Source organism: Lampris incognitus, chromosome 21, assembly GCF_029633865.1.
Source record: "Lampris incognitus isolate fLamInc1 chromosome 21, fLamInc1.hap2, whole genome shotgun sequence".
NCBI lineage: Eukaryota > Metazoa > Chordata > Actinopteri > Lampriformes > Lampridae > Lampris > Lampris incognitus.
Window position 1 is genome coordinate 22,713,647 of NC_079231.1, and position 27,551 is coordinate 22,741,197.

At 50.1% G+C, this 27,551-nt stretch overlaps 1 protein-coding gene across 1 annotated transcript in view; it reads right to left on the minus strand.

Annotated features, from left to right (window-relative positions):
- Positions 1-1,131: 1,131 nt before the first annotated feature.
- zranb3 (zinc finger, RAN-binding domain containing 3) overlaps positions 1,132-27,551 on the minus strand; it is an 81,491-nt gene continuing 55,071 nt past the window's right edge. Inside the window, exons 9-14 of the mRNA XM_056301518.1 lie at positions 25,587-25,706; positions 18,345-18,464; positions 14,773-14,952; positions 13,791-13,964; positions 10,766-11,168; positions 1,132-1,364 (exon numbers count right to left, since the gene is read on the minus strand). Of these exons, the coding sequence (XP_056157493.1) occupies positions 1,174-1,364; positions 10,766-11,168; positions 13,791-13,964; positions 14,773-14,952; positions 18,345-18,464; positions 25,587-25,706 (1,188 nt within the window). The 3' untranslated portion in view covers positions 1,132-1,173. The remainder of the gene's footprint in view (positions 1,365-10,765; positions 11,169-13,790; positions 13,965-14,772; positions 14,953-18,344; positions 18,465-25,586; positions 25,707-27,551) is intronic.

Here is a 27,551-nt window from a genome sequence, read left to right on the forward strand (position 1 = left end):
GGCCTGTCCAGGGTGTCTTCCCACCTAACGCCCAATGACTGCTGGGATAGGCTCCAGCATCCCTGCGACCCTGAGACAGGATAAGCGGTCTGGATAATGGATGGATGGATGGACGGAAAGGGTTGGTCAGTTGGAGCCTCACCAGGGGCCGATAGCGATGGGCACTATGCAAACGACTTTTTTTGGGGGGGGATCCCCCCCCCCCAATTGTACCCAGCCAATTACCCCACTCTTCCGAGCCGTCCCGGTCTCTGCTCCAACCCCTCTGCCGATTCGGGAGGGCTGCAGACCACCACATGCCTCCTCTGATACATGTGGAGTCACCAGCCGCTTCTTTTCACCTGACAGTGAGGAGTTTCACCAGGGGGACGTAGCACGTGGGAGGATCATGCCCCCCCCCCCCCCAGAACAGGTGCCCCGACCGACAGAGAAGACGCTAGTTGCAGCGACCAGGACACATACCCACATCCGGCTTCCTCCCACAGACACGGCCAATTGTGTCTGTAGGGACGCCCGACCATGCGGAGGTAACACGGGGATTCGAACCCAAGATCCCTGTGCTGGTAGGCAACGGGACGCCCCTACACAAACGAATTTCAAAACGTCATGTGCCAGTTGTCATATCAGCTGTGTGCGAGACAATACTGAATATAGTGGAATGATCCCGCTTGCATTTCTCTTTCATAATATGAAAGGCGCCCCTGTTCCACTTCACTTGTTTGAGGACCCAGCATCCTAAAGGGGGGTTTAGCTTAACGTAGCTTCACTGAATAACGCTTGCTGTGAGAGGAAATATCCAATATCCCCTGCTGGGTGATAAATAAGTATTAAGTATTGTAATAATAATAAGAAGAAGACTATGCACCTCCACCCCACCTCTCCACCGTGGCCCCATATGGACGGGGACATATTCCCTTATTGGTTTGAGGAGATGATATTAAAGTAGTATTATACTGGCAGGTGACAATTCTCCGCCAGCCAATTTCCATGGGTATGAAGCGGGGGGGGGGGGGGATTGCAGGTGGGATTACTCTGTGTGTGTGATCAGCGGGGACGGATTACTCTGTGTGTGTGATCAGCGGGGACAGAGCCGCCGTCAATTCGCTTTCCCGCTGATTGTTTACCTTTGGTCTCTGCTCGTCCTCTGCCAGTCCGTGTTTGTCTTCTGGGGTCTCATCCGCCACCTCCTCCTCTCCTCCTCCCCTCCTCTCTGTTTGTCTTTGTCTTTGTGCCTCTTTGGCCGCCGGGCGTTTCCGGGGCTGGATTCCGGCTCACTGTCGGTGCCGGAGAGGACCGCGCGGGTGTCTCTGGGCGAGGTGGGCGCTGCGGTCCGGGCGAGGCGGGGCGCTGCGGCCCGGACGGCTCTAGACCAGAAGAAAACAGAGGGAGATTACTCTACTGGCTGAGTTATGCCGTGTAATCACACTCGGAGAATTTTCATTCCCGAGGCGAGATATTCCTCATCTGGAAAGTGAGACAGTCTGACAGACACACTGCTGAAATGATATTGAATTTAATCTTGCATATAATTTAAGTTCTGGGCAATCTTGAGCCCCTCATCTGTGAAAAAAAAACACCGCGTGACAGATGACTAGTCATCTGCCTTTCTCATCAACAGAGCACAACACACATTATGTGACATGCTACTCCAAAATGGATGCACAAACCTCGGAATCGAACAACTGTTATGTCGTTAGTCACGTCCCCTCTGCAAAACCATCCTGAAATACACACACACACACACACACACACACACACACACACAGCACCTGAAGATGGTGCAGTGGAGCACCCCTGAAGCAGACTGAGTGCCTTGCTCATGTGCAGAATGTGAATGAGAGGGGTCACCGGCGGATGAACCAGCAGGCGTCCTCCGCTTGTCCCATTGTCAATTCACAGTTCGAACAACTAGAGCATTTAATTGGGCAAATTACTTAACCGCTTCTCTCATTGTGTCGCTAATTGCTTGTTTGCATCATGTGCAATCACTGCTAAACACAAAACTCTCAGCAAGCGCCGCGTCTGCCGCAGCGATCAGATGTCGCTGTTTGGGATGCAAATGAGAATTAAGAGTTAGCTGTTCTAGCTGTTGGCTCGCAGCGAACTGCCTATCGCGCCACTTCTGCACTTCCATCTGCACCAGGAAGCTGACCCCTCGCACATCCCTCAAACTCACACACAAGAGTGTGATGTGGTTTCAGTCGGGCAAGAATCCAGAGGGGAACGTTTCACTGAATACCAGCATGATGCTATCGCTCACGGACCTGGCATCACTTTCCTTTTCCCCCTTTTCTCCCCAGTTGTATCAAGGACATTACCCCCACTGTTCTGAGCCAGTCTAAAAGGTCAGACCCGAAAGATAGTGTCAATACCTGAGTCAAAAATACTTGGAAGCATTTTTATTTTAATTGGATTTCCCCCCCCCCTTTCTTCACCCAAATTGTATCTGGCAAATCCCCCCACTCTTCCAAGCGATCCTGGTCTCCCCTCTGCCGATCCGGGAGGGCTGCAGACTACCACATGCCTCCTCCCATACATGTGGAGTCGCAGCTGCTTCTTTTCACCTGACTGTGAGGAGTTTCACCAGGGGGATGTAGCGCGTGGGAGGATCACGCTATTCCCCTAGTCCCCCCCCTCCCCCTTGAACAGGTGCACCAACCCGACTAGAGAAGACGCTAGTGCAATTATACTAAGAATGTTTCCTAGTTCTATTCACTCAGATACGTCACTATCTTTTGGGTCGGACCTTTTAGACTGGTCCCTGCTGGTGTGGCTGACCCGGGTTCGCTTCCCGGCTGCGGTTCGCGCTGCCATTTTATTATTTGCGGCACAGTGGCACAGTGGTTAGCGCAGTCGCCTTGCAGCAGGAAGGTCCTGGGTTCGAGCTCCTGGGTAGTCCAACATTGGGGGGTCGTCCGGGTGGTCCTCTGTGTGGAGTTTGCATGTTCTCCCCGTGTCTTCGTGGGTTTCCTCCGGGTGCTCCGGTTTCCTCCCACAGTTCAAAGACATGTAGGTCAGGTGAGTCGGCCGTACTGAATTGTTCCCAGTGTGTGTGGGTCTGTGTGATGGCCTGGCGGCCTGTCCAGGGTGTCTCCCGCCTGCCGCCCACTGACTGCTGGATAGGCTCCAGCATCCCCGCAACCTGAGAGCAGGATAAGCAGTTAAGATAATGGATGGATATATATATATAAATATATATATATATAAATATATATATATATATATATATATATATATATATATATATATATATATATATATATATATATATATATATATGTATATGCCTCCAGTGTAACGCTGTGGGGCATCATTCATCAGTTCAGACAAGCGGCTGCTAATCTTAATTATAGGTGCACTGCAATTAGAGTTTTGAGTTCTGTTCATAATTAAATGCTAAAACAATGCTCCCAATTAAAGTGGCGAGTGGTGTCAGAGGTGACGAAGAAAAAAAAATGTTTTTTCTCAGTCCAGGCGTGCTACACAATCACATACCTCCACGTACATGGACATTTCGTGGCTCCAACCCCAGTTTATTTATCGAGCTGGAGGTGTGGAGCCTGACAAGACAGTAACTTGTAGGGCCGGCTGGACACGCAGGGCTAATTAGCGATCGTCCCCTCGCTGAGCCGCCGTGCTCCAAAAAGGCCATCCTCACGCAGGCTTTATCAAATGTCACTTGAGTCTCCTGGTTTCTGGCCCCGCCGCCGTCCCCTCTCTACTAACAAGCCGCAAGAGACTGCAGAGGGACAGCTCAATTAATGTTCCGCCTCCCCCACCCTCCCACCCCCCGCCAAGGAAGACGTAAATGGGAGGAAGTCCTGCTAGGGCCATTCCTCGACTTCACCAGGCGGGCCCTGCTTTATTTTAATACATTTTTTGCCATTTTTTTTTGCTTTATTTGACGGAGACAGTAGAGAAAGCCAGGGAAGGCAGGGGAGAGAGAGGGGGTGACTTGTGGTAAGGACTCAGCCTTGATGTATGGTACGCGCTTCACCGGGTGAGCCACCGGGGTGCCCAGCCCTGTTGTTTTAAGCTGAGGGCCATGATTATTGTCTCTGTAGCCATTTATTGAAGTGCCCCCTCCCCCTCCCCTCGCCACAGAAACACGGGGACAACAATGTATGTACACTTGTACTGTACAGACAACTGGAGAAATCACACACACACACTTTTCCGTCCATGCCGTGTCTTTGTCCACGTCTGATGGCTGGGAGAGCTGGCGCCGGATCAGCTGGAGAGCCTGGTCTCCTGCGTCCTGTGGGCCCAGGGACCACGGCCCTGCCTGGAGCCGCGCCCGAAGAGGAAACACCGAGGGTGGTCTGACAGGACGCGGAAGTGGGGCAGGCTAAGCTAGCTGCTAGCACATGCAGACCGGCGGTTCCAATAACACTGAAGGTGCTCTGGCGGCGGCCTTGCCTAGCATTGACTGTGTTTTTGGTGTCGTCGTGTGGAGTGTGGGGAGGTGTATTGAAGGTGTCTGGCTGGGAGAGCTGTGTTGGATCGGCTGGGAGAGCTTGCTCTGCTGTGTCCGGTGGGCCCAGGGATCACGGCCCTGCCTGAAGCTGTGCATGAAGAGGAAACACTGAGGGTGGTCTGACAGGACGCGAAACGGGGTGGGCTAAGCTAACTGCTAGCCCATGCAGACCGGCAGTTCCGACAGTCATCCTGGCATTCACTCTCTTGGACAGTGAATTCTTCTTTTTTTTTTTTATATTTCGGATATAGGTGTTTTGTAGTTTTTGTAGTTTTTTTGTAGTTTGTGGATATATATATGTCAGGAACCAGGAGTCAGGAACACTTTATGCCGTTTCCCCCAGCCCACAGCAGTGCAACACAAAGACAAAAATACATGCAAAAACTACAAGCACTACAAGAACACACATATCCAAACTAACACATATGTCTAAAAAAAGAAAAGAAAAAAAGAAAAAAATCACTGTCCAGGAGAACGAACGCCAGCCAGGATGACTGTCGGAACTGCTGGCCTGCATGGGCTAGCAGTTAGCTTAGCCTGCGGCCCCGCTTCTGTGTCCTGTCAGACCGCCCTCAGTATTTCCTCTTCGGGCGCATCTCCAGGGAAAGGGGCTGTGGTCTTTGGGCCCACCGGACTCAACAGACCAAGCTCCTGCAGCCGATCCAGCGCCAGCTCTCCCAGCCAGCCACCCTCGACACACCTCCCCGCACTCCACACAACAACATCAAAAACACCACAGTTGATGCCAGGTGAGGCCGTCGCCAGACTGTCCTTGGTGTTATCGGAACTGCCGGTCTGCCTGGGCTAGCAGTTAGCTTAGCCTGCGCCGCTTCCGTATCCTGTCAGACCACCCTTGGTGTTACCTCCTCGGGTGCAGTTCTGGGCAGGGCCGTGGTCCCTGGGTCCAGGGGGACGTAGCAGACCAAGCTCTCCCAGCAGATCCAGCGCCAGCTCTCCCAGCCAATAAACGAAGACAAAATTTAGATGCAGACAAGGACAAAGACACTGTATGCATGTTACTGGATGAGGCCACTACAAATGTGAATTCGCACTGCCATCTTCTCATACCAGTACTGGGTGAGGCCGCTGCAAACGTAGTTTGGACATCCTCTTGATTTGTGAACAATGGTTCCCTCTTGTTTCATTCATTCATTCATCTTCAGCCGCTTCTCCAGGGTCGGGTCGCGGTGGCAGCGAGCTAAGTAGGGCACTCCAAATGTCCCTCTCCCCAGCAACGCCCTCCAGCTCCTCCTGGGGGATCCCAAGGTGTTCCCATGCCAGATTGGACATGTAGACCCTCCAGCGAGTTCTGGATCTACCCCGGGGTCTCCTCTCAGTTGGCCGCGCCCGGTAAACCTCCAAAGGAAGGCGCCCAGGAGGTATCGTAATCAGATGCCCGAACTACCTCAACCACCTCGTTTTGACACGAAGGAGCAGCGGCTCTACTCCGAGCTCCCTCCGAAATCCCGGGGTGGACAGGGGGGGAGAGGACCCCCCATCTTCGGAAAAATATGATATCCCCCATCCTGGGAAAAATATTATATACCCCCCCAATATATCACTGTAAACATTACTATGTAATTTCAATAACATTAATCATACACAACGAAAGCACCTGTGCTGATTATAGACACTTAATAGTGCATATTTAAGTTTCAAAAACTTGTGATCCCCCGCCCTTTACATCACAATGGTTTGATCCACTGCCACTGCCTCTCCCCTTCCTCCCGAGTACTACAGTGCGTGTGGGAGATCTGACAATCTTTCTTTGTTGGCTAACATTAACCTCCAGTCCAATAAGCAGTTCAAACAAATGATATGTTAGACATTTCTTTACTTCTACCACTCAATACGATAAAACACATTTATAATCGTGACCAGTCTTCATTTTCGCTGCATTGAATTACAGGTCACTCTTTATGTTAGCTAGTGGTTAACTGATGTTTGCTAGCTAACTTAGCTAAGTTACAGTAGCATCAACCAGTGTTTGTGGCTGTTTGAATGTGAGAGAAACTAGCAATGCAATGACCTTAGGTGACCGTGTGTTCATGTCTACCGCCTGAAAGGCACTCAGTGCACATAGCTAACAATCAAGTCAATCGGATTATCGCCATTTTGTTTTCTGTTGGCAGGGATCACACAGTAGCTGAATTTGCAGAACTGGCGAGCAAACCGATGGACCAAACTAAAGCAAGCAAGCTAACTAACAACACCTATTCCATATATGTGGCGTCGTCAAAGATGGAATCTTTGCTATCAGTTTATTCCAAGACCAACAGTCACCTGTAGCATTCCAAGATCAGCATGCATCAGTTTTATCCTCCAGAAAATACAGAACAAACATTACATCAAATAATATGGTTAAACTCTAATATATTGATAAAGCTTATAACTTTGTAAAAAATGTTTGATAAAGGCATTCTTTTTATAAATGACATTGTGAATAAGGAAGGTAAAATTATGACTTACAAACAACTAATTAATATTAATGGCAATGTCTGCATATTTAATCACAAAAATGTAATCATCTCATTGAAACCTTTGAACAAGTTGGGACAACCCTTTAGTTAACTACCTATCAATTATCCAGTAGTAGTAATTCTGGTTCCTCAATATACATTTAACATATTACAACGTAGGCCATGTGTTACAGCACTACTTTTGGTGTCCCCTCAGGAACTGCGCTTGAGAAAATTTCATGTAATTGTCCCCTCCAAAGTTGATACCAGATTTTCGCCCCTGGCCCAGACACCCTACGGAGGAAACTCATTTCAGCCGCTTGTATCCGCAATCTCACACTTTCGGTCACTACCCAAAGCTCATGACCACAGGTGAGGGTTGGAACGAAGATTAACTGGTAAATTGTTTCATGCATCTCAATATCTAATGGTGAGTTGGACGAACGGTGCACTGAGCACAGCCGGTACCCCTACAGCTGCAGCTGTCTGTGTATGTCCTGATTCCTGAAAGCACATTGATATGACATGTTTATTGCATATGTGTGAGATGATATTTAACGTGTGTGCTTTTTGACATACAACTGTTTGAACCGTGCATGAGAGCTCTTTGTCTTTGCAGTATCTAAGTCAGTATGTACTGCAAAACTATGGGGTTTATTCAAACGTCTCCGCACCAATAATCCACCAAAACAACTTCCCATTACTATTGTAACTGGGGGCTGAAGCGATTCTGGTGCGGATGTCGCAGTCGTGGAAAGCGTAGCATTTCATGCAGAACACTCCAGTTATGCCGCCTCCTCTGTCCTGGCTAAATGTCATATTTTTTTCACATTTTCAGCACCGTGAATTGCCGTGTCACCACGAGAAACATCTCCATTAATGCAGGTGTGACTGTTTGGGAGAGCCTGTCATTTACAGATTTAGCGGGTTGTTAAATTCAACTTCTAGAAGTCGACACAGCCTGCCACTGTGAATGAAGAGTGACCATGGTGTTAGCTTGTCTGATGAATAGTTACTTGCTGCAGCCGAGCATGAAATGGAGGAGAATTTTATTAACAAAAAGCAGCGCATGTGTGTGTGTACTTGTACTATCTTTGTGACAACTGATTTGATTTTTTAACCAGCAGAGCGAAGATATTTTTGCCAAGTGAGGACTTCTTGGCCAGTCCTCACGTTCTTAATTGGCTATTTTTGGGTTAAGACTTTAGTTTAGGCTGCGATGGCCTGGCAGCCTGTCCAGGGTGTCTCCCTGCCTACTGCCCAATGACTGCTGGGATAGGCTCCAGCATCCCCGCAACCCTAGGAGCAGGATAAGTGGTTCGGATAATGGATGGATGGACTTTGGTTTAGGGTTAGACTTAGGCATGTAGTTCTGATGGTTAAGGTTAAGGGCTAGGGACTGAATGTAGTCAATGAGGGATAATCACAAAAATGGAAGTATACAAATGTATGTGTGTGTCTTCTCCTGGATCGCCACCTTGCCGTGGTGGAGAAGCTTGCGTGTACCAATGATCCCAAGAGCTATGCCATTTGGAGGTTGGCACCTGGTAGGGTCACCCAAGGTGGATAGGTCAAGGGGGAGGTTCCAGATGAAGCGCGATCCAAACAAGACCTCAACGGCAGAACTGGTGGAAGATGTCTCCAGGTAACAACAACAGTGAAGGTGGATGAAGGCTGCAACAGAGGGTGGTCTTCAATCATCTCGGGTCTCCACGCCATTGGACTCTGGCCACCCCCTGCCAAGAACTGTGTGGTGGCTGCAGGCACATCAGCCACTCCACGTAAAAACCTGTCACGCATCCTCCCATTATGCGGCTCCAGGATCGACCTCTATGCCCAGAAGGACCCACAAGGAGGACAGTCATACTCGACCCCGAGTGACCGCCGATGATGGTGTGTGTTTGTTGCTGTTCTGGGACTGAAGCACTTCGCTGTGCTGAAGCTTGTTTGGCCTCTGCTAACAATGCAAAATCCCAACGTTCACAGGCCAAGCTGCATACGAACTCATCTGAAGACTCTTATTGTACAGTTCTCGTAGACACACTGCCAACTCCCTGCACACTTTTACACCACGACACTGAGGGCAATTAAATGTAAAGGTGTTTGCCAATAAACCAGAAGACTGGTTTTCTCTACTGGTGTGCAAATATTCTGTTTCTTTTTTTTTGGGATCTCCCCCCCCCCCCCCCCCGTTTTTCTCCCCAGTTGTATCCAGCGAATTACCCCATTCTTCCGGGCGGTCCCGGTCGCTGCTCCACCCCCTCTGCCGATCCAGGGAGGGCTGCAGACTACCACGTCTCCTGCGATACGTGGAGTCGCCAGCCGCTTCTTTTCCCCTGACAGTGACGAGTTTCACCCGGGGGACGTAACACGTGGCAGGATCACACTATTCCCCCCAGTTGCCCTGAACAGGCGCCCCGACCGACCAGGAGGCCCTAGTGCAGCAACCAGGACACATACCCACATTCAGCTTCCCACCTGCAGACACGGCCAATTGTGTCTGTAGAGAAACCCGACCAAGCCGGAGGTAACACGGGGATTCGAACCGGCGATCCCCGTGTTGGTAGGCAACGGAATAGACCGCTACACTACCCAGACGCCCCAAATATTTCTTTATTGGTGTGCAAATATTCTGTTTTCAATACTTAAAACGCTGCCGCTGAGGTGTTGTGCACTGTGCTTTTGGGGTGGAGAAAGGTTCACCTGTCTTTATCCTAGTCAACGAACTGCCAACAAGAAAATGGTTTATTCCATTGCCTACCAATAAAGGGATCGCAGGTTCGAGTCCCTGTGTTACCTACCAAGTAGAGTTCAGCCAGTGTTCCCCCACAGTGAGGAGGCAGGACAAACTATTTAGCTGTACTATATAACTTGTCCCTTTTTCTCTTATATAAACTCTCCTGTGTGTGTGTGTGTGTGTATATATATATATATATATATATATATATATATATACACACACACACACACACCTATTTGAATATTTTCTGAAGGGTGCTGAGAACCGTGCTGTGTAAAACTCCAGAGGCTACTGACATGGATCCAGTATTCGACAGACAGGGCTCGAGACGCTTCCCTTGGTCCAGATGCGGGTGTGAACTGCTCAACACTACCAGGCTTAAGAAGAAGAAGAAGAAGTCCTGCTCCACCAGTGTCAGATACCATCTACAGCTGAAAGCGATACGGGCCAGAGCAAAACTAAACTTTCACAGCTCGTGCACGAGACTGGTGTGTAACCGAAGGCGCCGGTCCTCCGTCTCTCTATCTCTCTCACAGTGTGACAGGTGCAAATTACGCTTCGCTCTTGTCATCCGAAGAGAGAGAGAGAGAGAGAGAGAGAGAGAGAGAGAGAGAGAGAGAGAGAGAGAGAGAGACAATATTATCACAGCCCGGCTATTTCAGACTCCGCTGAGCCCATGCTCTTGTTTTTTCTTCTTCTTTGCCACCGACGCCTCGGCGTTGGGGCGAGAGCCATGACGTCAGCCAGAAAGCATCTTGTCAGCAGACTGCCATGATTGATATCGTCTCGGGGGGAGAGGTGGTGAGGAATTGATTTAAGCGTTAGGGTGTTTCTTTTAACATTGAGTAGGAGTTGAAGGGATTCTTTTTCTTTTTTTTTTGCCTCAAAATTGATTCCCGATTCTTCCCGACAAACAAGCACACGCTTCCCCAAACTGATCGTGCTCGCGTCAAAGGGAGGGTGAGGTAGATAAAGCAGTTATCCACGAATGTGTGCACACACACGCACACAAACAATTAGTTTTTTCTGTACTTGTTGATATCACAAATAACACCACAACATCAACCACAACTCTGTGCTTCAACTCACCCGAGGAGGTCTGCGGCGCCTCGCACATCTCACAGTACGGCAGCAGGCTGCTGTTGGAATACGTGCAGGCCACACAGCTCCACGTCTCTTTGGGGGACACCCTCTCCAACCTGCGCCCGCCCGCCGAGGCCCTCCACTCGCCCGCTACTCGACACCGAGGGCTCTTGCTGACCGGGGGTGTCCTGAGCCTCTTCGGCCGGGACGAGAAGTCCCCCTCGTCCTCCGGGGTGGGCGTCTCCCCTTCCGAACCCTTCCCCTCGGAGCTCGCCTCTCTGCGCCGCGCTGAGGGGGGCGTCGGCGAGGGCGTGGCCAGAGAGGCCTCGTCATCCTCTGGCCTCTTCCTCTTCTTGCCGGAGCTGGGGGAGAAGAAGGAGCGGATGTCGTGCTGCCTGTCTTTTTCAAACTGGGGGAGGAGAGAGAGAGAGAGACATGCCCGAGTTAGACCGCGACACGGTACGAGTCCTTCCTCCAGCTGCGTGACAGGATGGACGCCGACACCTGAGTCCTCGTAACCCGCCGGTCACTTCCCACACTTCACTGCAAACACACTAGGTCTTACACAATCTGTAACGCCGTGACCACACTACACCATATCTTCGTCTTGCACGATAGTCACCATGTCTGATACGGCAATCACAGTGCCATAAACTCTTGCCATGTCTTGGCCGGGAAACTGGCGACAAACTCCGCAAGTACGACCCCCACCAATCACTGTGTGCTGCCTCGCACCATCATGCTACAGACCCGCTTTGTGCGATGCTGGCGGTCTTGTGTTGCGATAAGAAACTATTGTGGATCAGGAATCAGGAACACCTCACTTGTCGTTTCACCTCATGAACTCGCGCACACGAAGTGAAACGACACGCCGTTTGCCCCCAGCAGGGCAACATACACAAGAACACATCCGAGAACTACAACAACACACATATTCAAACTGACACACATATCCAAACCAACACAAAACAAATCACTGTCCAAGGGAACAAACGCCGGCCAGGATGACTGTCGGAACCGCCGGTCTGCATGGGCCGGCAGCCGGCCCAGCCTGCCCAGATTACGTGTCCCGCCAGACCGCCCTCCGTGTCCCTTCCCTGGGCGCAGCCCCACGTAGGGGCCGCAGTCCCTGTGGCAACTGTGTGAAGAAGACCAGGTCCCCCAGCCAATCCAGCGCCAGCCCCCCAAACACCCACCCCCGCACTCCACACGACGACATCAAAAACACCAGTCAACGCCAGGTGAGGCCACCGCCAGACCGCCCTCGGTGTTATCGGAACGCCGGTCTGCATGGGCTAGCAGTTAGCTTAGCCTGCCCCGCTTCCGCGTCCTGTCAGACCAGACCAGCTCCGGGCAGGGCCGTGCTCCCTGGGACCACAGCGCAGCCGATCCGGTGCCAGCTCTCCCAGCCAACAAACGAAGAAAAACATTTAGACGCAGACGTGGACAAAGACACCGCACCGACGGCACTGGGTGAGGCTGCCGCAAATGTGATTTCACACCGCCACCTTCCCACACTGGTACTGGGTGAGGCCGCCGCGAACGCAAATCCGCGCCGCCATCCTCCCACACAGACGCTAGTGCTACTGGGGAATGCTAACCTAGCACAGCTTACCCAGCTACTCATCAAGTTGCTGAAGCACCTCCGCTATTCCTTGTCAACATTTAGGCCATCTGTTTTGACTCTGTCAAGGTCCTCCCTCGAGGAAACGTCAAAAAGGCCGGCAGCGGTATTGTTGCCACTGCTCAGTGAACCTTTCCTCGACTTCGTCATTCCACCTGAAGCAGCAACAGCACCATCGCTTTCTCTGGGCCATGTTTGCATACGTGCACCAGAGAGCACGCTGTCATCCTATTGGTCAACATCAAAGAACCCGTCGTAGGAGCTGTCAGACCAGGCAGGAAAATACAAAAAAATTCTGACATGCCAGACTATTCGTCGAGGAGTCATGGGGCGCCCCAGACGCCACATCGCTGCTCTTCTATTATGTCACAGTACATGGGGTAAAGACATCCGTTTGTCGTTCCTGAGGTTCATAATCAGGCCCAACGCCGGAAATTTGTCGATGACGACAAATCGTGTCAAAATCGGGCTGAAATCTGTCTGATCCCGGTGTAAAGTGACATCTGTGACACAACCACATTCCTCCTCCCTGTGCTAGTGCTGCGGCAACCCAGTCTTATCTGCTGATACGAGACTGAGCACAAAATACCAAACACCACACCAAGTAACACTGACAATAACCTGCTGACAATAAATGGATGGTTGGCGTAGTCCATGGAATAAACAAGTGACCTTAATTCTGTCAAATTATTCTTAAATTTGCATTTTTTTTTTATTCCCAAACTGAAAACTACCAACGCAACTGATGTTCTTTGTGGTCTATACATTTTTTTTCTATCCCCCCCCCCCCACCTTTTTTCTTCCAATTGTATTTGGCCAATTACCCCACTCTTCCGAGCCGTCCCGGTCGCTGCTCCACCCCCTTTGCTGATCCGGGGAGGGCTGCCGACAACCACGTGCCTCCTCCCATACACGGGGAGTCGCCAGCCGCTTCTTTTCACCTGACAGTGAGGAGTTTCCCCAAGGGGACGTAGCGTGTGGGAGGATCACACTATTCCCCCCAGTCCCCCGCCCCTCCCCAAACAGGCGCCTCGACCGACCAGAGGAGGCACTAGTGCTGCGACCAGGACACACACCCACATCCGGCTTCCCACCGGCAGACATGGCCAATTGCGTCTGTTGGGACGCCCGACCAAGCCGGAGGTAACACGGGGATTTGAACCAGCGATCCCCATGTTGGTAGGCAACGGAATAGACCTCCACGCCACCCGGACGTCCCCAGTCCATTCATTTTGACACTTGCGCTCCGAACAGTTTTTTTTCTTAAATGTTCAGAAAACTGTACCTCAAAAGTATCCCCGTGTTAAAACGTCAAGTAACCCTGGTGGGCATGTATGGTGTCGTTCAAAAGTGAGCACACATCCTCTCCACAAACAGCGTCTCCTGTGGGCTGTTAAGTCAACTCACGTGGGAGAAGAACACGCCGCTTTTGTCACTTCCTGCCTTCCCTTCGAGCGGCGGGAGTGTCTCGCTGGGCGTCCATGCGCTGGCAAAGTTGAGGAACTCCCACTTGTCCTTGTCGCCCTCCTCCGCCGTCAGGTACTCCTTCCTCCCATTCAGAGTGGTGCCTGTCACTGTTTCCTTGGAGATGACACGGGAAGCTGACCTGTTTATTGGGTTCTTTGATGGTTGCTTGGTTTTTTTTTTTTATGTGTGTGTTATTTACCAAGGACATGCCGTAGTGGGTGTACACTTTTCTTTCCCCAGCAAACCACCCCAGAGCTGCCCGGTATAACCTGCAGTCCTCTATGGCTAGCCAACGAGCAGCTCTGTGTTAGCAACTGGAGGTTTATTTACTTATTTATAAATTCATGAATACATAAACAAACAAATGTTTTATTTATTTATACAAATATTGTATATATATATATATGTGTAAATAAATATTTATATAAATATTTAGTGTATTTATTAAATAATTATTTATGTAAATAATTATTTAATACATTCATTAAATAATTATTTTTGTAAACAATTGTTAAATAATTATTTAATAATTATGTATGTAAATAATTATTTAATATATTTATAAAATAATTCTTTATATAAATAATTAGTTAGTATATTCATTAACTAAATACACATTTATTTATCTAATAAATAAACAAAATTATTTATTTATATCAAATATATTTATTCATATCTTTATCAAAGACAGGGTGCTTGGTGTGTAACTGTATTCTGATTAACATCGGTCTTATTGAACCTGAGCCTTGTCCATGTAATGGAGGACGTGCTCTTGTCATTTGGTGATTATTAAAAGCAGATGAGGAGACAACAGCAGACCAGGGTGCAGCCTCATCTGCGTGTTTTGCTGCTTTAAGTGTGTAGTGTTGGAGAAGCCGCCGCATGCACGAATACTCATTACAAGGCGTGAGCGAGTCCATACCTTTCTGTTCAGCATGGCCCACATGGCGGTGTCGAAGGTGCCCTTGGCGATGAGGTAGTGGACATGCACAGAGGAGGTCTGCCCGATGCGGTGGGCGCGGTCCTCAGCTTGCTTGACGTGGCCCGGGTTCCAGTAGAGCTCAGCAAAAACCACGTGACTGGCTGCCGTGAATGTCAGACCCTGGAGATGGCATGAAAACACATACACACGCACACACACGCGCACACACACACAGGTGAAAATGAGAAGATAAAGAAAATAGAGAAAGAAAAATCAAGGCTCTGTTGTTTAGGGGCCAAATCACAGTCCAGTCTTTAGCTGCCATCAGCTCAGCTGCACTAGTTGGTACTGAGCTCTTTGCTCAAAGGCAACTTCAAAAATTTTTTTTTTATTTCCCCCCCTTTTCTCCCTAATTGTATCCGTCCAATTACACCACTTTCCCGAGACGTCCCGGTCACTGCTCCACCCCTTCTGCTGATCCGGGGAGGGCTGCAGACTACCACATGTCTCCTCCAGTACATGTGGAGTCACCAGCCGCTTCTTTTCACCAGGGGGACGTAGCGTGTGGGAGGACGACACTATTTCCCCCACTTCCCCCCCAGACATGGCCAATTGTGTGGTAACACAGGGATTCGAACCGGCGATCCCATGTTGTGAGGCAGCGGAAGCCACCCAGATGCCTAACACTGGTTTTTCTGTCCGTGTGTGCATGCATTTCCCTTCTCCCGGTAGGTGAAAAAAGGTCTGGTTTGTCGCCAAGTTCGAACACTGGAGAAGGGCAGATATACGTACGCCTGGCGGAGGTCTGCACTCGACTCAGTGCACTCCTCTAGGTGGTCAAATGATCCACGCCATCTGCTAGCAAATAGCTGAAAATTCCAGGGATTTCAATGGAGGAGTTGTGTGGGCAAGGTAAGTTTATTTGCATAGCACATTTCATACACAAGGGCTTCGAAGTGCTTTACATAAGGTATAAAAACACACTGAATAAGAAATACGAAATAAGATAAAAAGATTTTTTAAAAGAAATAAAATAGGCAGAACTGGTTAAACAATAAAAGGCAAATGGTATGGAGGCAGCATCTCTCAATAAAACGCACTGAGACCTGAAGTGGCAGATTTCTATCTGGTGGTAATGTACCACCTCTATTTTTAGGTTGCTCACACAAGAGCAGTTGCGGTGCCTGGAAAACAGTCAGCGCCTACATCACTACACTAGTGCTTTCCCCCCGGTGGACGTGTGTTTGAACGTTAGTTTGTGTTGTGGGAGGCTACGGATACAACAGCTATCTAGGTCTTCTGGGGATGTGTCCGCAGTACATCTACTACCAGCCTCCCTTCAGCTGCTTACCCAGATGAACACAAGAGATAGCCATGGGGAGAGAGAGAGAGCAAGAGAGAGAGAGAGAGAGACAAGGAGAGAAAGACAGATGGAAAGAGAGAGGGAGAGACAGAACAAGAGAGAGAGGGGAGAGAGAGAGGCAAGAGAACAAGAGAGAGAGAGGAGAACGAGAGAGACAGAAGGAGAGCGAGAGGGAGAGAGAACAAGAGCGAGAGGAGAGAGAACAAGAGAGAGACAGGAGAGAGAGAACAAGAGATAGAGGAGAGAGAACAAGAGAGAGAGGAGAGAATGAGAGAGAGGAGAGAGAACAAGAGAGAGGAGAGAGAACAAGAGAGAGGAGAGAGGAGAGACAGAAGGAGAGAAAGACAGAAGGAGAGAGAGAGAGAGAGAGGGACAGACAGAACAAGAGAGAGAAGAAAGAAAAAGAGAGGACAGACGGAGAGAGAGAGAAGAAGAGAGAGAGGAGAGAGAGAGGAGAAACAGAACAAGAGAGAGAGAAAGTGTTTCATAATCAAATCTTTATATTTGGAAAATAAGTGCGGAGTAAAACTTGGCGACAAAAGAACAGAATACTTCACTCAAGGGCGAGGGGTGAGACAGGGCTGCAGTTTGAGTCCAACCCTGTTCAATATCTACATCAGTGAGTTAGCGGTGTTACTGGAACAATCTACAGCTCCTGGCCTCACCCTAAACAACACACAAGTCACATTCTTGCTCTATGCAGATGACCTGGTACTGCTGTCACCCACAGAACAGGGTCTACAGCAGCATCTGGATCTGATAGAGAAATACTGTCAGAACCGGGCCCTGGCAGTAAACTTAAAAAAGACCAAAATAATGATCTTCCAGAAGAAGCCCAGGTGTCAGGAAAGTATACACCCATTTACTCTAGGTAACACCACCCTAGAGCACACGTTAAACTATGATGACCTGGGACTGAGGGTCAGTGTCTCGGGAAGCTTTGGTCTGGCAGTGAATGCACTTAAAGAGAAAGCCCGAAGAGCTCCCTATGCAATAAAAAGAAAATCCTATAAAACAGACATCCCAATTAAAATCTGGTCCAAAATCTTTGACAGTGTCCTCCTGCCCATTGCAGTATATGGAAGTGAAGTATGGGGTCCACTCAGTCAGCAAGACTACACTAGATGGGACAAACATCCAATAGAAGGCCTGCATGCAGAATTCTGTCGAAAACTGCAAAACACCAACAAATGCATGCAGGGCAGAATGAGGCTGTTTCCCACTGATAATAAATTTCAAAACAAATCACTTAAATTCTGGATGCACCTTAAATCAAGCCCCCACCACACACTGCAATTTAAAGCATTTCAAATCCAAGAGCTAAGAAAGAGTCCCGTCAGTCAGCTGGTTCTGAAACTAACTAACCCCGTAACCACTAACATAGATGAGTTTCAGACTAGCACTGCTAACCAACCACAGATTAGAGTAAACCACATCATCACACAATACAACAACTCATATGTGGAACACTGGGACACAGAAACCAAATAACAACACAAATTAGAATGTTATCGGGCCCTAAAAAGAGAACACAAACTGACTGACTGTTTGTCCACTGTCAGAGACAGTCAGCAGAGACACATCCTTACCAAGTACAGGCTCACTGACCATAGTCTAGCCACTGACAAGGGCAGACACACAAAACATCTTGGTTACCAAAAGAGCAAAGAATATGTGGTCACTGTACGGCAGGTGAGGTTGAGACAGAGATGCACTTCCCGCTAAATTGCGAAAAATTCCAGAACACAAGAGAAAAACAACAGGAGAACTTTGAAAACCAGATTCCAAATTTTCTACTCCTGGATGAGAAAGAAAAATGGCCACTTGTTTTAGGAGAGGGCCAAAGGTCACACCTTGCGGCACAATATGTGTCAGAATGCCATAGCCTAAGGGGTCAGTGAGTGACCAAAACACTGTCAACTGACAGTTGACAGCGTTCTGTCAGTTGCTGTTCAAGTGTTGCTCTGTTTCTGCCAGTTCTATCTATTCCTTTTTCCTTTTTTCTTGTTTTTTTGTTTGTTTGTTTTTTGTTTAGTACTCTGTTTTGCTTTGGCAACATTGTAATTAATACAGTCATGCCAATAAAGCATCATTGAATTGAATTGAATTGAATTGAGAGATAGAGGGAGAGAGTGTGGGGTGTGTGTGTGTGTGTGTGTGTGTGTGTGTGTGTGTGTGTGTGTGTGTGTGTGTGTGTGTGTGTGTGTACCTGTCCGGCAGCTTGGATGCTGAGGATAGCCACACGGGTGTCCGGGTCATTCTGGAACTTGCGGACCAGCTGGATCCGCTCTGAGGATGGCACGCTGCCGTCAATGCGAATATAACCAGCCTGACAGGACACAGATGAGACAGCGCACCATCAGAGTCCTGAGGGACATTCTGCCTGCCACACAAGTACAGACAACAGTACAAACACACATAGCAGCAGAGCAGCCACAACACACACGTGGACACTATGTCCACTGTTAAATTACACGTCCAGTCGGCGAGGCAGTGCTGAGAGGTGTTCTGTGGACTCACAAGGACAGCGTTTGTGAAATTACAAACATTGACAACAATGTTAAGGTACAATCTGTGATGCCGTGTGCAAAAACACGAGCGCTCTACTGACAACATGACTTGTCTCGCCGCCGGGTCAACATTGTGAATTTAGTTGAGAAACGGAGACAACCGAAAGCCTCGAGAGGAAGTCAAAAGTGATGCAGCAGTAGCTGCTTTTCTCATTTGCGAATGATAAAGCGAAACAGAAACCGGCGGCACGGTGGCGCAGTGGTTAGTGCCGTTGCGCTCACAGCAAGAAGGTCCTGGGTTCCAACCTTGGGGGTCGTCCCAGGTCATCCTCTTTGTGGAGTTTGCATGTTCTCCCCGTGTCTGCGTGGGTTTCCTCCGGGGGCTCTGGTGTCCTCCCACAGTCCAGAGACATGTAGGTCAGATAAGCGGCTTGGATAAAGGATGGATAGAAAGTGAAACAGATTTTATGAAGTCTGACTAAAACAACGGCACACTAAGTGGAGCGGGAAGTGGCTGTAAGCATCAACTGCAGATTGTAATTTTTTTTCCTTTGGAATTTCCCCCCCCCCCTTTTTCTCCCCAGTTGTACTTGGCCAATTACCCCCCTCTTCTGAGCCATCCTGGTCGCTGCTCCATCCCCTCTGCCGATCCGGGGAGGGCTGCAGACTACCACCGATACATATGGCGTCACCATCCGCTTCTTTTCACCTGACAGTGAGGAGTTTCACCAGGGGGATGTAGGATCACGCTATTCCCCCCAGTTCCCCCTCCCCCCTGAACAGGCGCACCCGGCCGACCAGAGGGGGCACCAGTGCAGCGACCAGCACACACCCACATCTGGCTTCCCACCCGCAGACACGGCCAATTGTGTCTGTAGGGATGCCTGGCCAAGCCGGAGGTAACACAGGGATTCAAACCAGCGATCCCTGTGTTGGTAGGCAATGGAATAGACCGCCACGCCACCTGGAGATCCCTAGCGGTTGAGTTATTCTGAATGAGAGATCATGCTCCATAACAAATGTACAAATACGCAATTTCTGGTTGCAAACACAATGTGACATCGATGCAGGGGTAGCTGCCGTGGGTGGCAGTTCTGACAATGCTGATGCATGTTGGAGTGCATGAACCTGTGAATTGCATCAGCAAACCAAAACCCACATCCGGCTTCCCACCCGCAGATGCGGCCAATTGTGTCTGTAGGGACGCCCGACCAAGCCGGGGGTAACATGGGGACTCGAACCAGCGATCCCAGTGTTGGTAGGCGACGGAATAGACCGCCATGCTACCCGGACGCCTGCAGATTGTACCTTTAACAGTCTGGTCAGTCTAGGTTGACAGTCTGGTCAGTGTGTGGTCAAGTATCGACACATCAATCACCTGCCTCTACGTCCCTTTCACATGTCACAACACACTCGCCTGTTAACAGCGAGTGTGTTGTTGCCTCACCATTTCCCAACCCCTACAGCTGAATGAAGGTGGTCCAATTTACCGCCAGATGAGAAGGGAGCAGTGGCGGCTGGTGCTAAACATTTGGGGGGGGGGGCACAATTTACCTTGGCGCAGCACACCTGACAGCTGCTTTAATGTCCACACAGTCGCAGAGTTATTAAGAAGGACAATGTGGCCTATAGAGTTTATCAGGGCTCGTAGACGGTAGATGATTGATAGTCGAGACGAGGCGTGGTGGGTGTGAACAGGATTGACAGCCACGAGAATTGTCCAATCACATTAGATCAAAAAACATTAAGACAATATCAACTCGCTGCCAATAAAAGTGGGGGTTGTCTGGGGCAGCACAGAACTGCGCCACGTGGAAAATCTGAAGAAACCAATCAGACAGCAGCCTCAGGTCACCTGCTCGCCACAAGTTTGACGGCTTATATAAGGTAACGTTCGGCCGGCGCCCCTCACCCAGGCAGTATATGTATTCAGACAGAAATCAACCAAATACCATTTGAACCAATATTTAATGCTGCTGACAGGCGCTCACAGACTGACAACACTTTTATTTCATCATTATTTGTGTTATACAACTAAATTATTTTTAACATGTTTAAAGGGGGGGTGCCCCAGCACCATGTACTGGCCAGCCACCACTGGAGGGGAGGGGTGGGATATGTATGTGTGTGTGTGTGTGTGGGGGGGGGGTGACGTATAGTCCTCACCCGTGGATTCACCTCTCTACAATCTCACCTCCACTCGCTAAGTTAGCTTGTCATCGCCTCTTCCAGGGCTCTTTGTTAACTGGTACATGTGAAAAAACCCGTGAAGTGCGAGCACGGCTGCTGCAGCGAGGTGTTAGCACGCCTGGTCACACTTTATTTGAACGGATGTGCATAAGACTGACATGACACCTGCCATGAGCATGAGGGAGCCTTTATGAATGTTTATGACTGCTGACAGTAAGTGTCATTCGGTCAATTATGTAATTTTTCATGCAAAGTTGAAATTGTCTGATATGTGTTTGTTGGGGCAACCTGAGTGGGAACGAGCCGCTTAATTTGATATGTTTCATGTCGTCTGTAGCTCTTAAACAGACATCTCAACAAGGTACCCAAGCGCTCATCTCAAATTTGACGGGTGCAAAGCAAAGGGTCGGGACCCTTTAGTTGACTGGTTAGCGCGGTAGCCCGTAGCCTGGGCTACCCAGGTTCAGTTGCCAGCTGCGACAGATTCTCAGCTGCCCCCTGAATTCGCTACATTGGTGTCAGAAGTGGGACGGTGAGACGGTGAGGACATCGGAAGCACGTGTGCCCAGAGCCGTGAGGGAGCTGGTATGCTGAAGCTTGCCGAAGGAAGGGGGGTAGTGTAACGACCACGGATTTGTAGACTCACTAGCCCTTGGCTAACGGGTCAGACGCTTTAGTTGACTGGTTAGTGCAGTTGCCCATGGTCCGGGCTATCCGGGTTCGGTTCCCGGCTGTCCCTGAATTCGCTACTTTTTGCCATTTGGCGGCAAGGTGGACCAGTGGTTAGCGCTGTCGCCTCACAGCAAGAAGGTCCTGGGTTCGAACCCTGGGGTTGTCCAACCTTGGGGGTCATCCCAGGTCATCGTGTGGAGTTTGCAGGGACCCCCCCCCGTCTGCGGTGGGTTTTCTCCGGGTGCTCCGGTTTACCCCACCAATAAAAAGACATGCATATTAGTGTTAATACTCCTGTCCGTGCCCCTGAGCAAGGCATGGCAAGGACGAACTGGAATTGGTCCCCGGGTGTTGCATAGCGGCTGCCCACTGCTCCTAGCTATACAGCGAGGTGTATCTAGGACAGGGGTGGGCAAACTTATCCAGAAAGGGTCGGTGTGGGTAAAGGTTTTTGTTCCAACCAAGCTGTTACACACCTGTGTCTCCTAATCAAGTTCCTCAGCAAAGACTCTACTGGTTGATTAGTGGGATCAGGTATGTAACTGCTTAGTTGGAACAAAAACCTGCATCCACATTGGCCCTTTCTGGATAAGACTGCCCACCCCTGAGCTAGGAGGTGGCGAGTATTAGGCCAGATGTCCTGCTTGCTAAAAGGAATGCGAAGCGGTGCGGTGGCCTCTCGCTTCCTGGTGTAGTGATCACCGCGGGTCCTTAATATGGCCGCTCCTATGCAAATGTGTCCGCAGCAGCACCTTCTCGTGATACCTCCTGTTTTCACAAAGTCTGCTGCGGGGGCGACCGGGTTCCTGGTGGTATAACCCGGGTGGGTTGATTTGGACTTGTTAGCCTTGGTTGGCGGCCAATCTAGAAGAACAACTCTGATTTCAAACCCGGGTAGATGAAGCTCGCTAGCCTTGTCAGGCATTTCATCTGGGAGGACAACTCTGATTTAAAACCTCTGCTGCCTTGCGGGTATACTCGTCTAAGGGAAAGGCTTCGGGAAGAAACCCTGAGGAAAAATCTGCATCCGTCTCCATTGCCAGTCGTCCCGCTTAGTCTTGCCACTGGTAGTAGGTGGTCTCGGACGAGAGAGTGGGGTTGATGATGCGCAACTCTTCCTCATTGTAAACAAAATCATCGCGCAAGTCATCAGCTACACAGCTAGGACGAATTAAATGCAGAGGGCAATTTCCCCACGGGGATTAATAAAGTATCTCAAAATCAAATAAAATCAAAAAAATCAAAATTAAACAATGTCAACTTTGCATTAAAATGACAACTGACCAAATGACACTTAATGACTACAGTCATAAACAGTCACAAAGACTGCTTCCTGCTCATGACAGGTGTCATGTGGTGGTTATAATGGTGTCATGTCAGTCTTGTGCACACCCCTTCAAATAAAGCGCTACTGCACATGCTGTACCGCCGCAAAGCACTCAGCAGGTACACACACAGAAAAATCCTTCACAGGTTGAAGGATACCGGGGCTGAGAAAACTGTTCGCCTGTGCTGACTTGTGAAATCGATCCTGAAAAGTTGCACCTTCAGAGTTCTACAATGGCTCTCTGAACCCCCCCCCCTCAAAAAAAAGGAAAGTGCTTTGTTGCTGAATGAGAGTTCCTTCATTTGATAAACAGGATTCCAGTTACAGATGATGAATCGTGCAAATGTAAAATGATCCGTGGTTCTGTCCAGTGGACAGCAGGTGTCATGAGCCCTGGTTACAGTGGACAACAGGTGTCATGAGCCCTGGTTACAGTGGACAGCAGGTGTCATGAGCCCTGGTTACAGTGGACAGCAGGCGTCATGAGCCCTGGTTACAGTGGACAGCAGGTGTCATGAGCCCTGGTTACAGTGGACAGCAGGCGTCATGAGCCCTGGTTACAGTGGACAACAGGCGTCATGAGGTCTGGTTACAGTGGACAGCAGGCGTCATGAGGCCTGGTTACAGTGGACAGCAGGCGTCATGAGCCCTGGTTACAGTGGAAAACAGGCGTCACGAGGCCTGGTTACAGTGGACAACAGGCGTCATGAGGCCTGGTTACAGTGGACAACAGGCGTCATGAGGCCTGGTTACAGTGGACAACAGGCGTCATGAGCCCTGGTTACAGTGGACAACAGGCATCATGAGCCCTGATTACAGTGGACAGCAGGCGTCATGAGCCCTGGTTACAGTGGACAACAGGCGTCATGAGGCCTGGTTACAGTGGACAACAGGCGTCATGAGGTCTGGTTACAGTGGACAGCAGGCGTCATGAGGCCTGGTTACAGTGGACAGCAGGCGTCATGAGGTCTGGTTACAGTGGACAACAGACGTCACGAGGTCTGGTTACAGTGGACAACAGGCGTCATGAGCCCTGGTTACAGTGGACAACAGGCGTCACGAGGCCTGGTTACAGTGGACAACAGGCGTCACGAGGCCTGGTTACAGTGGACAACAGGCGTCATGAGGCCTGGTTACAGTGGACAACAGGCGTCATGAGCCCTGGTTACAGTGGACAACAGGCGTCATGAGGCCTGGTTACAGTGGACAACAGGCGTCATGAGCCCTGGTAACAGTGGACAGCAGGCGTCATGAGGTCTGGTTACAGTGGACAACAGGCATCATGAGCCCTGGTTACAGTAGACAGGTGTCATGAGCCCTGGTTACAGTGGACAACAGGCGTCATGAGCCCTGGTTACAGTGGACAGCAGGCGTCATGAGCCCTGGTTACAGTGGACAGCAGGTGTCATGAGCCCTGGTTACAGTGGACAGCAGGCGTCATGAGCCCTGGTTACAGTGGACAACAGGCGTCATGAGGTCTGGTTACAGTGGACAGCAGGTGTCATGAGCCCTGGTTACAGTGGACAGCAGGCGTCATGAGCCCTGGTTACAGTGGACAGCAGGCGTCATGAGGCCTGGTTACAGTGGACAGCAGGCGTCATGAGCCCTGGTTACAGTGGACAGCAGGCGTCATGAGCCCTGGTTACAGTGGACAGCAGGCGTCATGAGGCCTGGTTACAGAAACATGACTTTTCCAGAAGGAATCCTCCTCAGTTTCATTATACTGAATAGTGAACTTACTGGATAGTAATTTTACACTTCAGTATGGATACCCAGCCTGCTGGGAGTGAAACTCGTGAGTAGTAACGTGAGTTAATGAGACTTATCGGGTGACTTGTGCAGGCGTGTGAAGCCGGCGTACAGCGAGTAGTAACGTGAGTTAATGAGACTTATCGGGTGACTTGTGCAGGCGTGTGAAGCCGGCGTCCAGTGTGCGAACGCTGACGCGTGTTTTTGGCAGCGGCCGGCTCGCGAGTCGACATTTAAGAGCTCTTGGACTCGGTAATGTGTGAAATGTAATCCAAGACATGGCGGCGCGTTCAGTCACACACACTGCAGGACAATGGATGGAGGAATCGGGCTGCGGTGTGCGGCCAATTACCCCCCGCCTGGCCAGCAAGGCAGACCCACGTCTAAAAGTACCCTGAACGGATAATGAAGAACACCACGGGGCCCAGTGGCTGAAAAACCTTTACTTTCTGATAAGAACTGACGTCGACAGGAAGCGAGGTTTGCTTCAGTTTGAGATACTTGCCTCATGAAAAAGCCCCCCCCCCCTTTTCTCCCCAATTGTATCCGGCCAATTACCCCACTCTTTCCAGCCGTTCCGGTCGCTGCTCTACTCCCTCTGCCGAGCCGGGGAGTCGCCAGCCGCTTCTTTTCACCTGACAGTGAGGAGTTTCACCGGGGGGACGCAGCGCGTGGGAGGATCACGCTATTTCCCCCGCTTCCCCCTCCTCCCCGAACAGGTGCCCTGACCGACCAGAGGAGGCGCAAGTGCAGCGACCAGGACACATACCCACATCCAGCTTCCCACCCACAGACATGGCCGGTGTCCTTGGTCGGGTGTCTGTAACGACACCCGACCAAGCCGGAGCTAACACGGGGATTCGAACCGGCGATCCCCGTGTTGATAGGCAATGGAATAGACCACTACGCTACCTGGACGCCCTGGGTCGATTATTTCTTAAGCATGTCCAGTCTAAACGTCTGTGTGCGTCACTGTCCACGAGTGAATCTGCCGTAAGGTTACCTTGGCCTCGATGACAGCCTCGGTGCAGGCCTGCATCATGGTCAGGTGGTGGGCAAACACCAGGAACTTGAGCTTCTCCGTCTCCAGCATCATCTTAATGTAGTCCTTCACCGCTCCCGCCTGGCCACCAGACACACACACACACAGACACACACACAGAGACACACACAAGGTGACTGATTGTGAGAGATAGTGAATCCATCACTGAGAGACCACACACAGGGATAAGCCAGATCAGTCTGGAAGTCAATTAATCACCATGGCAGCCTTTCTGTGCAATCAATTCTCTATTGAATGCCTGCGATCAATACATCCGGAATTTGTAAGGGAGACCAAACCGACCAACCAGGGCACACGTACGGGTTTGGCAGATGAGTCGATAAACCTCTACTTGTAGATAACATCTGTGCTCAAATTTGCTATTAAATAACATCCGTGTCAGGGAGCTTGTTTCTTGATCTGTTGCCCGTTGTGTCCTGTGCACTGAAGCAACCACGAGCCTCTTTCAGTGTTGCATCTGTCAAATAAGACACAAAATGACCCCCCCACACACACACACACACACACCAACCTCTAAATACTTCTAAAATAGTTGGTGACTTGCCAAAGTGGGTCAACAACTACACCAACATACCAGCTAGAGGCAAAATTAAGTCCGTTTAAGTATCAACTCATCCAGCAGTCCTACTCAATTCATACACCGTGGGGCCAAAACATTATGACCACTCACAGGTGAGCCGAGTAACGTTGATCATCTCCAAACAAGGGCACATATCAAGGTCTGGGTAGATTAGACGGTAAGCGGGCGTCTGGGGGGCGTGGCGGTCCATTCCGTTGCCTACCATGGTGGGAAGCCGGATGTGGGTACGTGTCCTGGTCGATGCACTAGTGCCTCCTCTGGCGGGTCGGCACATCTGTTCAGGGGGGAGGGGGAACTGGGGGGAATAGTGTGATCCTCCTACGTGCTACGTCCCCCGGGTGAAACTCCTCACTGTCAGGTGAAAAGAAGCGGCTGGTGACTCCACATGTATGGGAGGAGGCATGTGGTAGTCTGCAGCCCTCCCCGGATCGGCAGAGGGGGTGGAGCAGCGGCCGGGACGACTCGGAAGAGTGGGGTAATTGGCCGAATACAATTGGGGAGAAAAAGAGAAGGGAAATAAAATAAATAAATAAACAAACAAACAAACACTTCTACAATAGTTGGTGACTTGCCAAAGTGGGTCAACAACTACACCAAGATACCAGCTAGAGACAAAAATTAAGCTCATTTAAAGTATCAACTCATCCAGGAATTCTATTCAATTCATACACCGTGGAGCCAAAACATTATGACCACTCACAGATGAACCGAGTAACGTCGATCGTCCCCAAACAAGGGCACATGTCAAGGTCTGGGTAGATTAGAGGATAAGTGAACCATCAGTTCTCGTAGTCCCCGTGTTGGATGCAGGAGTAAAGACCTGAGCGACTTTGACAAGGGCCCAGTTGTTATGGCCAAATGACTGGGTCAGAGCATCTGTGAGACAGCAAGGCTTGTTGGGTGCTCCCGGTCAGCAGTGGTGAGTACCTACTGACAGTGGTCCGAGGAGGGACAAACCACAAACCCGGCGACAGGGTGCTGGGTGCCCAAGGCTCATCAATGTGCAAGTGGGACAGAAGCTATCCCTTCTGGTCCGAACCCACGGAAGGTCTACTGTGGCACAAGTCACAGAACATTTTAATGATGGTTACAGGAGGGATGTGTCACTAGACCCCTGGGAGTTCACATCACAGAGGACCTCCCCTGGTCCTTACATGTCACTGTGCTCTCCGAGAGGGCCCAGCAGCGTCTTAACTTCCTGCGGCGTCTGAAGAAGGCGAGTCTCCCCCCCACCCATCTTCATCACATTCTACAGAGGCACCACAGAGAGCGTTCTGACCAGCTCTATCTCTGTCTGGCATGGGAGCTGCAAGGCCTCCGACCGC